Source organism: Sus scrofa, chromosome 3, assembly GCF_000003025.6.
Source record: "Sus scrofa isolate TJ Tabasco breed Duroc chromosome 3, Sscrofa11.1, whole genome shotgun sequence".
Taxonomy (NCBI): Eukaryota; Metazoa; Chordata; class Mammalia; order Artiodactyla; family Suidae; genus Sus; species Sus scrofa.
In genome coordinates, this window is record NC_010445.4 from 47,459,911 (window position 1) to 47,473,245 (window position 13,335).

Below are 13,335 nucleotides of genomic sequence, written 5' to 3' on the forward strand. Positions count from 1 at the left end.
GAGGCAGCAGAACCAGGAAGGAAGGTCTGTATCATGAAGTCAGAATCTACACTCGCACCTTCTTCCAAATCCAGCCTCTAAGTTATCTTATTCTTTTTTTTTTTTTTTTTTTCTGTCTTTTTAGGGCCACACCTGTGGCATATGGAGGTTCCCAGGCTAGGGGCTGAATTGGAGCTACAGCAGTCAGCCTACACCACAGCCACAGCAACACCAGATTTGAGCCACATCTTCAATCTACACCACAGGTCATGGCAATGCCGGATCCTTAACCCACTCAGGGAGGCCAGGGATCGAATCCGAAACCTCATGGATACTAGTCAGATTCGTTTCTGCTGAGCCATGACGGGAACTCCAGTTACCTTCTTTTTCATCCAGAAGGTTAACAACGCTTTTGGCTGAGGTTAGGGAATCCCCTGCTTCAGTGGCCACCCGGTTCTGGTCCTGCAGCCGCCGCCCTCGAAGGTGGCCTGCCTGTGTGGCCCAGGCAGCAGGGAGTCAGGGGCCCACCCACTTCCCAGGGGCCAGGCACTGAGCCTAGGGCAGGCTCGCCAGAAGGTGCTCTGCAGGCTGGAAATGACGGCTGAGTCCCAGGGCCCAAAGCTCTGCTCATCTGCCTGCAGAAAAGGGGCCGTACTCCACAAATGCTCCAGCCCGGGTCCCCTGCCTGGGGATGGGTGCAGAGGAGCCTGGAGCCCTGGGCGCTCAGCTGCCGCACTGTCTAGGGCAGGTGCCCCAGGAACACACAACCCCTCGCACAGCTGAGGCTGAGAGCCCTGGACCCTGGGTGGCCAAGAGCCACGTGGGGAGCTTCTGCTGTCTGTGCCCCAGATCCTGATGTAACTGGTCTGCACTGAGGCCCAGGCTTCAGTGTCTTGTGTTTTGTTTAGTTTTTCATTAAACCTGCAATTTCCAAATCTTTGTAGATTTGCACACAGTGGGAAGAGACAGTACAGGTCCAGGGCCCTCAATCCAGTTTCTCCCAGTGGTAACTTCCTGCCAAGCCATCCCTAAAAGTCACAGCTAGTCCCCATAGGGTGCCCTGGTCACACTGTCAAGCTGTCCCATCCCTGGAGACCACCAGTCTGCCCTTCATTTCTATAATTTCATCATTTCTAGACTGTTATGTAAGTGGAGCCATGCACCTCAGAACCCCTGCAAATGGCCTCCAAGTTTCTTATGAGAAACCTGCTGCCATTCTGATTGCTGGTCCCCTGTAGATAAGGTGGTGGTTTTTTTTTTTTTTTTTCTGGCTGCTTTCAAGCCTTCTTTGTCTTTACTTTTCGGAAATTTATGGTGTGTCTTTTTGTTTGTTTGTTTTGGTCGTTTTGTCTTTTTAGGGCAGCACCCAAGGCATATGGAGGTTCCCAGGCTAGGGGTCAAATGAGAGCTATAGTTGCCGGTCTACACCACAGCCACAGCAACTCGGGATCCAAGCTGCATCTGCGACCTACACCATAGCTCGTGGCAATGCCGGATCCTTAATCCACTGATTGAGGCCAGGGATTGAGCCTGAGTCCTCATGGATGCTAGTCAGGTTCACTAACCGCTGAGCCATGACAGGAACTGCAATGGTGTGTCTTGAAAGGAATATTTCAGGGCTTATCCTCTTTGGTATTTTCTTAGCTTCTTGAATCCGTAGGCTTAGCTTTTTCCAAGTTCGGGGAGTTTCAGCTGTTATTTCTCTTTTCAACTCTGCCCTCTTTCTACTCTTCTTCTGGAACTCCAGGACACAAATGCAAGATCTTTCGTTAAAGCCCCTCAGGTTCCTGAGGCTCTGTATTTTTTTAGTTTGTTTTCTCTCTGTTGTTCAGATGGGTAATTTCTATTCTGTTATCCAGCTGACTCTTTCCTCTGTCTTTATTCTGCCCTTGAACTTATCTACTGAATTTCAGTCTTGATTATTCTATTTTTCAGCTCTAACATTTCCATCTGGTTCTTCTGTATATACTCTATCTTTTGTTAAAGCTGTCTATTTTTCCATCTGTTTCAAGTATGTTTGTAATGACTTGTTGAAGCATTTTTTTTTTTAAATCATGGTTCCTTTCAAACCTGTCAGGTAATTCCAACATCTGTTATCACAGTGTCAGCATCTGCTGATATAGTCTTTTTCACTCATTTGAGACCTTCCTGGTTCTTGGTATGATACGTGAACTCCTATTGAAACCTGAAGGTTTACATCATGTTATGAGATTCTAGGTCTTATTTGAAACTTCTGTGCAGCTGGCTTCCTCTGATACACCTGGGCCAGGGGCAGGGGGCAGACGCCCAAGTCCTTAGCTCACCCCAGTGAAGGGTGTCTCTTCACTGATACCCAAGCAGGGGCTCCTTTTTATTGCTAGTTGGGGTTGGGGGGAGGGGGCCTGTTTCTCCAAGTGGATTCCATGGACACTAGGTGGGAGTAGGGTAGGGGGAGGCTTGTTACCAGCTGATGAGGAGGAAGATCAGGCCCCCCACCTGGCCTTCCTGACACACCCTCGTGAGATGCTACGGTTTCCCATGGGGCCCAGGCTCCCATCCAGCTTTGCTGGCCTTGGAGGGAGTGGGGCCAGACTTGCTCTGTGGTGTCTGTCTGTAATACCCCATTATTGTCCGGATGATTTCCTCTTGCTAAGACAGCAGGCCTTTGCTGCATATTTTGTTTGTGTTGTGGGGATGTCTGCTTGCTGGGCTCTTAAGCTCCGAGTCTGGGATGAGGAGGCAGAAGAAAACCCAGAGCTCACCCGTGGGCCCTGCCTGGCTCCAATCCTGCAGTCCCGAGGTCTGTCTTTTCTCCCCACTTTCCAGGGTCTCTTATGTTTTCTTCCTGCAGAGCCTGGGGCTCTCGCCCACTTGCCAGGTAGAACAGGGATGAGTAAAGCGCCTTGGCTGAGTCTAACATTCAGCAGAGTCTGAGGACCCCGAGGCCACTGACTTGACCATGACTTGGTCCAGACGATGCTCATGCTGGGCTGTCCCTGTTACTGCAGTCCCCACAGAGGGACACATACTGAACAGGGCTCCCTGAGGGTGGCCTGTATGAAAGGCTTGGTGACTGTAAATGTGTCCTCGACAGTGCCCTGTTGGGATGAGGGAAATGGTGTGGCTTTGCACGTGGGTGGCACTGTCCCTGGAGTTGTTCCCCTTAATGTCCCTGTGTGGTTTTCTGCATTTGTGTTTGATTTTACAACTTTAAAAAAAGGCCCTAAAAATCCTCTTTGAAGGTGTCTCGCTTCTGCCAATGTCTGACTGTGGTCCTTTGTCGCTCGCACAGGCCTCAGCCCCACGGAGCTGCCGTTCGACTGCCTGGAGAAGACCAGCCGGATGCTGAGCGCCACGTACAACTCGGAGAAGGCTGTGGTCAAGACATGGCGCCACCTGGCCGAGAGCTTCGGGCTGAAGCGCGATGAGATCGGGGGCATGACCGACGGCCTGCAGGTCTTCGACCGCATCAGCACTGCCGGCTACAGCGTCCCAGAGCTGCTCACAAAGCTGGTGCAGATCGAGCGGCTGGACGCCGTGGAGTCCCTGTGTGCCGACATCCTAGAGTGGGCCGGGGTCTCACCACCCACGCCCCAGCTGCCCTCTGCATCCTGAGGGGTGCCAGCAAATGCACAGGCTCTGTGGCCGCAACCAGGCCTTCTCCGTTGAGCACCAGTGCCTCGGCAGGTCCGAGGACCAGGGAAACAGGCTGCCCTCTGATCCAAGCAAAAGCCGAAGACAGCTGGACCCGTCGCCCCGTGCGCAGAATGAGTCCATCGATCGATCCAGCCACCCCTCTTCTGTGGTGGTACTCGTGCCATGTGCACAGTTGGTGTGGGGAGGACAGAGGTGAAGGGTCTGGCCCCTGCCTGAGGGGAGAGACAGATGTTTCCTTGGAAGATGTCACACAACACGAGGACGGCTGAGGAGGGCGCAACTCCCACCTGCACCTGGAGACGGAGGAGGCAGGTCCTGGAGAAGAAGGCAGCTCCAAGCTCGGGAGAAGCTAAAATGCAGGTCCCCCTGCATGTACTGCTTCAGCCTAGGTGCAGTCTGAACCTCCTGCATGTCCCTGAGGTCACCCAGATCCCTGGACTCTTTGGGTCACAAGGAAGCCCCACTGTCACCTGCCCCATGGATGGTCTGCAGGGTGTCCACTTGCAGCACCTGCCAGAGCCAAGGTCACTGCTGCGTGAGCCGGGCCTGGGAGCCGGGTTGCTGAACTGCCTTCCACTCTTGCCCTTGGCTGGCTTTGACCCCTTGGGCGCAAGGATGCTTAGAGACACAGACACAGGTGGTCAGCTCTGCCTGGAAGGTGACATAAGGACCTCCCAAGAGTCCAGCCCCATCAATCCAGACTCCACAGTTCTGAGACCAGGATGTGTCTTGAGGCACCTTCCAAACCCATGGGGACGTTGGGCCACCACAGGGCCACAGTCACGAGGCCAGGGCTCAGAGTCCAGGGACTGGACTGCTTGCACCATCGTGGGCCTTTTCATTCCTCCTCCCAGGCCTCAGTTTCTCTTCTGCAAATGAGAGGTTAGGCTGCAGTTCTAAGTCAGGGAGAGTAAAGTCTGGAGACCAGAAGTGGAGCACCAGGCCTTCAAGCTGATTCCTGTGCAGATGTGAGGAGTCATCAAAGAAAAGGGGAAAAAGCAGGAAAACTCAGGATGAGGGCTTTCATAGTGACTGCAAGTGTTTGGCATCTGTTGAGAGAGAAAGTTAACAGACAGGCCTTGCTCTTGGCAAATTCTCTTTCGACACCTGCTGTGGCCAAGAGCCTGGGGGCTGGGCAGTGATCACACCAGGGAGTTAATTTTGAGTTCCCTGCCCAGCCCCCTAAGACAGGCCTGACTGTAGTTGTTCCTAAATTAAAACCAGTCTCTGGCTCAGAGTTCCGTTTGTGGCTCAGCAGTTAACAAATCTGACTAGCATCCATGAGGACGCAGGTTCCATCTCTGGCCTTGCTCAGTGGGTTAAGGATCCAGCGTTGCCATGAGCTGTGGTGTGCATCACAGATGCAGTTCAGATCCTGCATTCCTGTGGCTGTGGTGTAGGCCAGCGGCTACAGCTCTGATTCGACCCCTGGTCTGCGAACCTCCATGTGCTGCAGGTGCAGCCCTAAAAACCAAAAAAAAAAAAAAAAAAATCTCAGGCTTATAAAGCAGTGTTTATAAAACTACAAGTCTCATGACTGAGCCAATGCTTTGGGGGAGGAACTCAGTCATGGGTTTAAAGCAACAAGCAGTGCCCACCTTGATTGTAGAGTAGGCTGTGACAAGGTCATAGTCAGGTCTGAATATTTCATACAGTCACTGCATCTGTTGGCTGCTGTCCTCCAGAGCCTGTCTGGTGTACTGCCAAGTGGATTACTCCGCAGCACAACATAACCATCCTTTCAGCCCCCTCTGGGTCCTCAGTGCCCCTTCCCTGCCCTGTGACCATGCCAACAATGAAGCCCCCTAACAGAGAGGCTCAACCCCACAGGTAGCGAGCTGCCTCCCCGGATGACAGAAGGGAGCCTCACTGCCTGCTGTTAGAACTCGGGGCTGAGGTCCCACCAGCACCAGACCTGTTTCGCTGGCTCAGTCTGCCATCTTTAGGGAGTCCACCCTTACGGAGTCCACCTACTTATTTCAGGGGAAAAAAGATGCAAGAAAAGGCTACTCTGGGAGCTTTAGCTTAAATGCTGGTGTTTGAATCAGCAGGACCCTAATGATTATCACTGCCCAGAGCTGGGCTGCACTGCCCTTCTGTATGAGACAGCCAACATTTTTGCTGTAATAAAAACATTTAGAAAACACCCCAGGCTAGAGCTATGGCCCTAAGCCAGGGAAGTCTTAATCATCAAATCATATTTGTGTCTAATTTGTACATATAACTTATTGTATTTTTACAATTTCAATAAACATGCTCATAAAAAGCAGAGCTGGTCCAGTGTGAGTTCTCTGTGGGAGAGGAGGAGGCCAGGGACCAGCTGGTCACTCTGGTCCCAGCTGGTGATGAGACTCCAGCAACCCTGGGGGAGCAGTGCTGCAGCAGAGACGCTGGAGCAGAGCCCAGGGCCACACAGGAAAAGGTCTGTGCCTCGGTGGTGCCGTCAGGATGCCAGCTCTGCCAGGATGCCAGGTGTCCTGTGGGTCTGGAGCATCAGGGCCCAGCAATCACAGTGGAGACAGGGATAGCTCTCACATGGTCATGGCCTCCCTTGTCATGTTGTTTTCTGCCACGAGGGCTTTCCTGCCTTTCATTTTCACCACAATCCTGTGCAGAATCATTGTTACTCCACTTGCCTTATTTAAAAGACAGTTCTTGGTGTTATTGATAGTTTTACTCTTTTTCTATTTTTGCGTTGGATGTTCCCAGGGCTAGGGATCAAACCAGAGCCAGAGCAGAGACCTGAGATACTGCAGTGACAATGCTTAACCCACTGCACCTCAAGGGAACTCCTACTTTCCTTATTTAAATAAAACCTTTTGTATGAATGTCACACACACACACACACACACACACACACACAGTGTGTGCCCCCTCCCATTCCTGAAACTGAACAGGGCCCAGAAGCTCCCGTTACAGCTCCCGGGACCATCCACCCACCACTATTTTCTAGATGAATAAACTGTGACCCAGAAATTCCATGGCTCAGGACCCCACCTCCAGGCCTGTACCTTCCACAGCTGACCTGTAGCTTCTACAGCCAAGACTCTGGGTGGTGCCTTCCATGCAAACCAAGCCTCCAGCTTCACCCCTGGCCTGGGGCAGACGGTCAGCCATCCTTACCCAGGGTACGGGGGGTGGGGGGAGGGTGCAGTTCAGCTGAGTAATGAGTGGCTCTTCGGTGGCACACTGAGGAGGAGTGAGCTGTCCAGCATGTCTGGGGGCTCAGGCTTGTTTCTGTCATTCCAGTGCCCCAACAGCCCTTCCTGCGGAATGGAGCCTAGGGTGATAAGAGGCTTTGGGGTTAGCCTTCCCAAACACTTTAAAAATGTGCTTTAAAAAAAACTGGACCATTTCATAACTTATCATCCATCACTCTCCAACTCTTTATTCCACTATCCTTATGGATCCCCTAGATATATCTTTGCATTTACTTACATTTTTCTCTTTTTGGAATGTCATCTCTCTATATACTATTAACCTTATTTAATTCTTACTATATGTCAATTAGTGTATTGAGTGTTTTTACCTGTATTATCTCATGTAGTTGTTATGATAGCCTTTGATCCAACGTACCCCATTAAAATTACTAAAATAAATTACTAAAAATTACAAAATTTTTTTTTGTAATTACAAAATTTTTTTTTGTAATTAAATTTTTTTTTTGTAATTACAAAATTACAAAATTACTAAAAATTACAAAAAATTACTAAAAAGATTAAAAATACTAAAGCTGGAGTTCCCGTCGTGGCTCAGTGGTTAACGAATCCGACCAGGAACCATGAGGTTGCGGGTTCGGTCCCTGCCCTTGCTCAGTGGGTTAACGATCCGGCGTTGCCATGAGCTGTGGTGTAGGTTGCAGACGCGGCTCGGATCCCGCGTTGCTGTGGCTCTGGCGTAGGCCGGTGGCTACAGCTCCGATTCGACCCCTAGCCTGGGAGCCTCCATATGCCGCGGGAGCGGCCCAGGGAAATAGCAAAAAGACAAAAAAAAAAAAAAATGCTAAAGCTTAGGGGGATTTAGTCATCTGCCCAAGGTCACACAATTAGTAAATGACAAAACAAAACTTGAATCAAACCTGTCTAACTGCAAAGTATAGTATCTAACCATTATATTCTTTTGCTTCCAAGGGCTTGCAGCTATCTTCCTGGGATAATCTTTGTGACTCCAGAAAAATTATCCAGCATCTCTGAATTCCAATAAACCCTTAAAATAGAAAAAAAAAAAAGCAAAAAAAAACCAAAAAACAGAAAAACACTGGACCTTTTCCCTGCTGCTGTGAAGCTCACAGCTCTGTCCCTGTGAACTTCTTGAATGCTGCCCTCCTCATCCTGGATGACTAGCTGTTGCCCACATACACACTGTAATACTTTTACTGTATAGATTTGTCCTCCTGTTCCCTTTAGAGCACTGCTTTTCAACTCTTGGCTTCATGTTAGAATTTGTTGGGAGCTTTTTTTTTTTCTTTTTTGGCCGCCCTGTGGCATATGGAGTTCCTGGGCCAGGGATCAGATCTGAACAACAGTGGTGAACTACGCTGTGGCTGTGGCAATGCCAGATCCTTAACCCAATGTGCTGGGCCAGGGACTGAACCTGCATCCCAGTGCTCCCAGAATGCTCCTGATCCCATTGCACCACAGCGGAAACTCCTGTTGGTAGTTTTTTAAAGGAAAAAAAACCACCTTGATAGTTATATTGGGCTGAGTGTAGAACTAGGTACTGGTATTTTACAGAAGCCTCTGGTAGGATTAATGCAATACGCACCAGTGTTAAGAACCACTGTTTTAGGGGAATTTTGAGATTTTCTGTCATACCCCTTGATATATGCGATGATTTTTTTTTTAAGTTACTGCTTTTTTTTTTTTTTTTTTTTGTCTTTTTGCCTTTTCTGGGGCCGCTTCCACAGCATATGGAGGTTCCCAGGCTAGGGGTCTAATCAGAGCTGTAGCCACCAGCCTACGACAGAGCCACAGCAACTCGGGATCCGAGCTGTGTCTGCGACCTACACCACAGCTCACGAGAACGGCAGATCCTTAACCCACTAGCAAGGCCAGGGATCGAACCCGCATCCTCATGGCTCCTAGTCGGATTCCTTAACCACTGCGCCATGATGGGAACTCCAATTTTTAAAAATTAAAATATTTTTCTGCTTGGGAGTTCCTGAACCCAGTTATTTTTAAGCCCCATCCTGTGGCTCATCTAGATCTGTGGCTGCTGTTCTCAGGAAACGCCTGCATAACCTGAGATTGTGCTTTTCTCTCACTTTTGTTGTTGCCATTGTTGCCGTTGTTGCTTTTTAGGGCTGCGCCCATGGCATATGGAGTTTCCCAGGCTAGGGGTCAAATTGGAGTTATAGCCACCGGCCACCACCACAGCAACATCAGATCCTAGCTGCGTCTTCGACCTACACTACAGCTCACAGCAACACCAGATCCTTAACCCACTGAACGAGGCCAGGGAAAGAACCCACAACCACATGGTTACTAGACGGATTCATTTCCACTGTGCCAAGACAGGAACTCCTGTGCTTTTCTGTTTTCAGAGCATCTTTTGCCATACCTTCTTAAGAATTTTTTTCTATTTTTCTTTTTTTGTTTCTTTTTTTCCTATTAAACCTGGCTTGGGAGTTACTGTTTGAATCTGTCATTTTGTTCTTTCTTCAAGGTGCTGAGTTTTTAACTGCTCAGTGACAGTTTTGCCTTCTCTCGAGTTTTTAGCTGCATGATTCTCTAAGGCAGTGTGGTGGCTCAGCCATCGATGAAAAGCTGAGAGGTGTATTTCCTCTCAGAGCGTGGGCAGTGGATTAGCAGGTTGGGTCACCTTCACTTGAGATGGGGATGGGGAAGCTTGGTTTTCACCCTCTCCAGGGTGTGAGGGAGAGTAAAAGTCTTTATTCCTCATGTGGCGATGATGGGGAGCCTTTTCTCCCCAAGGGCTGGAGTCGGTGAGCTTCTCCCAAGGCTGCCAGCACCACCTGGCCAGGCAGTCTGAGCTCCAGCTCTAGTTCCCTGAGGAAGAAGTTGAAGTGGAGAAGTTATACACATGGGCCTAGTCCACTTTGGCTCATTTGAAAGTAGCAGATTTGGCCTCTTTGAGAACATTTCTAGGTTCAAGAGTTATTGTTTTCATGTATTAGACTGTTTTACGAAATAATCTACCCCTGGAGGCTGAACCAGGTGTTCACAGTTTCACTGTGTGTACTTTGAGTTCATTACTGAAAGTCCTTGTGGTGTTTAATATTGTGAAGGTGACCTAAGGCTCAGAGGACCCCGTGCTGCCCGTCCAGGCAGACGTTCCTGGCCGTGCCGGGCCGTGTGCTCGCCACCTGAGTTTAACCTGCCAGAAGAATACACTTTCACACGTTGTTACTAGAAGCATGTCACATCGTCGGCAGTTAGATTCATGGATAAAGTAATCTAATAGGGGGATCAAAAGCTTACTGAAACGGACTCGGACTGTTTAAATATGCTACTTTGTCCGTCAGATAAGAATTTCCAGTGGGCAAATACTGGAGCACCTGTGTTCAGAGCACAGTCGACCAGCAGAGGTGGCGAAGACGAAGATGGCAGTGACGAAGAGATGGTTCACAATGAAGACATCCACTTTGAACCAATAGTGTCATTACCAGAGGTGAATATTAAGCAATGAAAGCTGTACTAGTAATTTCACGTTTGACGTTTAAAACTTGATTTGTAGGGCTGGCCTTGTTTTGCATTGTTTCAGAACACTGCCCACCTCAAATGGAAGTTCTATATTAGAAGTTCAGCCTTTAAGCTTAAATTGTCTCTTTGAAAAAATTTATATATAAACATAATATTGGTAACATTTTATCCTATATGAAATTTTATATGCAATTGTGGGGAAGAACGTAGTCGTCTCGCGTTTATTTTCATAACATAATTCGAGAGAACGCACAACAGCCTAGATGCTGCCAGCGAAGCAAGGAATAAAGGGGTAATGGCCCGTCCGCAAGCATTGCGCCCCCGGGAACCCCGAGCCCCTACAGACGCCGGTGGCCACGCCATGACGCACATCCGCTGCGCCGGCCACGGCGCCGTTGCCAAGGAGACGTCAGCGGCCTCGGCGTGCCTTGGCGTCCAGGCCGGGGGCGGGGCGTGCGGTACGACAGGGCGCACGTCCGCGGCGCCCGCCCCGCCCCTCCTCGCCTCACGCCGTTGCCTGGGAGACGACGGCGGCCGCAGCCATGGAATTGAGGGTGGTGAAGCCCCCAGGGCAGGATCTGGTGGTGGAGCGCCTCAAAAGCCGCTACGGCCTGGGGGGCGGCTGCCCCACCGAGGTGAGGCCCCGCCCTGCCTGCCAGCAGGTGCGGACCTCCGGGTGGCCGCGTTTGCAGGTCGAGGCTCCTGGCGGGCACCACACCCCCAAGGGTCAGTCGGCGTCCCCGAGGGAACGCGTGGCAGGGGCTCCAGGCGGTGACTTGCGTGCGGGTGGGAACCGCCTCGGTCCCAGCCCAGAGCTGCAAGTCCGAGCCAGTTTGGCACGGAAAGGTGCGGGCGCCCGGCCGACTGGATCCGCGTTGGTGCCTCTGACCGTGGACCCCGCGCGCGCGTCGGGCGGTCGGGACGGGGCACTGCGCGGCTTCGGTCCTCTGAGGCGGGAACACCAGGCGGGAGCGGGGACGGCTGTGCGGGGACTGGGCGCGAACCGGGCGGGAACCGGGACAGCCCAGCGGGAACTGGGCGGGAACGGGGACGGCTGTGCGGGGGCGGTGTGTGGGGACCCGGCGGGGAGGGCCTGCACCCGGTCACCGCGCTGGCGCTCTCTTTCAGCCGGGGTGGCGGCGATCGGACGGTGCGGAGCGTCCTGAGCGTCGGAGGCGGCCTCCCCGCACCCCAGGTAGGTCTGCGCGGCTGGGAGGCGCTCAGGCCGCAGGGCTCAGCGCCTTCGCGGGGAGGCTCTGGCTCTTTCCTTCACTGCATCGAAGAGAGTTTATTACACAGCGTTTACTGTCTCAGATTCACGAAGGGAGAAAGGAAGGGTTGGACGTTGGAGGCCTGGCGGGATATCGCGGGGAGGCGGAAAGCAGGCTGGATTCTGAACTTAGTCCTTCCTTGTGCTTTCTGCTGGTGGCACTGAGAAGATTCCCGTGGCGTCTCTGGTGCTCGGGTGCCTAGCCATTAGAACAGGTTAAAGGCACCTGCTCGGCTTGCTGCCCAGCGTCGGACCCAGAATCCGGTGCGCTGGTGGATGACAGCATCTTGTAAATTGGAGGCTCGATGCCTGTTTTCTGGAAGTCTGCTTGCGGGAGACAGACGGATGAAGTGATGTTGCCGTCTTAGGTTCGGGAGCCCAGAAAGAGATCCTTGTTGCCTGACCTTAGCGGTCTCTACTGTGCTCTTTCCTGTTCACAGACGACGTGGATGTCTTCTCCTGTGGAGATGAACTTGGCTCATCGTTAAGCTGTGATTGGGATGAGAGGAGGCGCGGCTCAGCGCCGCTCTGTAGTTCCTTCAAGCTCAGGACTGGGAATTGGTAAAGTACCCCGAGTCCTTCCTGGTGCCCTCTCCCTCCCCCCACCCAGCATCTCAGAAACCAAAGGAAGGGGACAGGGTGCTGCCCACATGCTTGTTTTTCTCTGGGAGGCGGCATAAGCGTCTGGAGCTTGCTGAGTAGTTGAAGAGAGTGGGTAGTTGTTCCTGAGAACCTGGTAAAAGCACAGACCCAGCGCTGTGCTTGCTGACGTCAGGGGAAGTTACTCACATGGTGTGATGGATAAAAAGTTATAGTTATTCATCTGGGACCCAAATGAAGTTCTTGTTCCCTTTGTTCTTTTTTTTGAAAAAGGAACTGGAATAAAAGTGAGTAACAGGTTTGTTAGCCAGCAGTGTTTAACTCCATCTCTATCGTGTGTCTCGTGGTGTGGTAAGCACTGTATTTTACATAGTTGGGAGAGAGATAGAAGTTCGTCCAGGGAGTTGGCACCTACAAAACATGCATGGTGTGGTGCTGGGCTGTGAAGGGTCAGCATTTTTGTGGAAAAGATTTTACTCTGGCTGAAAACAAGTGAAGCTCAGGTGAAATAAAGTTCTAGGTTGAATACCGTTAATGCCAAAAATAGGTGGCAGAAGGAAGTGCTTATGTGTCAAGAGGGAGCAAACATTTTGAGGTAACATTAAACCATAACGATGTGTTCATATACAACATGAAACATTGAGAGAATTGTGGAGAGGAAAAAAGAGAATTGTACCTAAAATATCTGTTACTGACGTGATTGATATTTTGGAGCTTAGATTGCTTCATTCTCTGTTTAAATGAATTAATACACATACAGCACGTAGACTCGTGTTGGGTACATAGAAAAGCACTGAAGTTGCCATTATCGTCATCTTTAATGTTATTGCTCTTTCACGTGGCACTAGCAGAGTAACCTTGTTGATCTGGAGTCAAGATCTGGGCATGGGGTAGCTTGAATATAGACGAAGGAAAGAGAAAATTGCTGAAGATAATTATGAATTCCTGGAAGTTGTTCTCTTATGTTTAACTGATAGTTTCATAATCTTCACAGTATCTGATCTGGGAATAATTTCAGGTTATAATTTGAAGCTTTTGGACTGTGGAAATTTTATAACATTGGTTTTTTTTTGTTTTTTTTTTTCCCAGGGCCACACCTGCGGCATATGGAGGTTCCGGGCTAGAGGTCGAATTAGAGCTATAGGTGCCGTCCTACACCACAGCCACAGCAATGCAGGATTTGAGCTG

At 50.6% G+C, this 13,335-nt stretch overlaps 2 protein-coding genes across 15 annotated transcripts in view; both read left to right on the plus strand.

Annotated features, from left to right (window-relative positions):
• The window catches only part of EDAR (ectodysplasin A receptor), a 69,932-nt gene extending 63,608 nt beyond the window's left edge, over positions 1 to 6,324 (plus strand). For all 4 annotated transcript variants that reach the window (XM_013995872.2, XM_013995874.2, XM_013995875.2 and 1 more), the window contains one exon: positions 3,251 to 6,324. In XM_013995872.2, the coding sequence (XP_013851326.1) occupies positions 3,251 to 3,573 (323 nt within the window). In that variant the 3' untranslated portion in view covers positions 3,574 to 6,324. The remainder of the gene's footprint in view (positions 1 to 3,250) is intronic.
• Positions 10,739 to 13,335, plus strand: part of CCDC138 (coiled-coil domain containing 138) — a 54,958-nt gene continuing 52,361 nt past the window's right edge. For 3 of the 11 annotated variants that reach the window (XM_021087108.1, XM_021087109.1, XM_021087110.1), the window contains exons 1-2: positions 11,406 to 11,472; positions 11,988 to 12,108. In XM_021087108.1, coding sequence (XP_020942767.1) covers positions 12,048 to 12,108 — 61 coding nt within the window. In that variant the 5' untranslated portion in view covers positions 11,406 to 11,472; positions 11,988 to 12,047. Of the gene's footprint in view, positions 10,940 to 11,405; positions 11,473 to 11,987; positions 12,109 to 13,335 lie in introns of those variants that run through there. The other 8 variants (XR_002342510.1, XM_005662331.3, XM_013995877.2 and 5 more) reach the window with 5 other exon arrangements.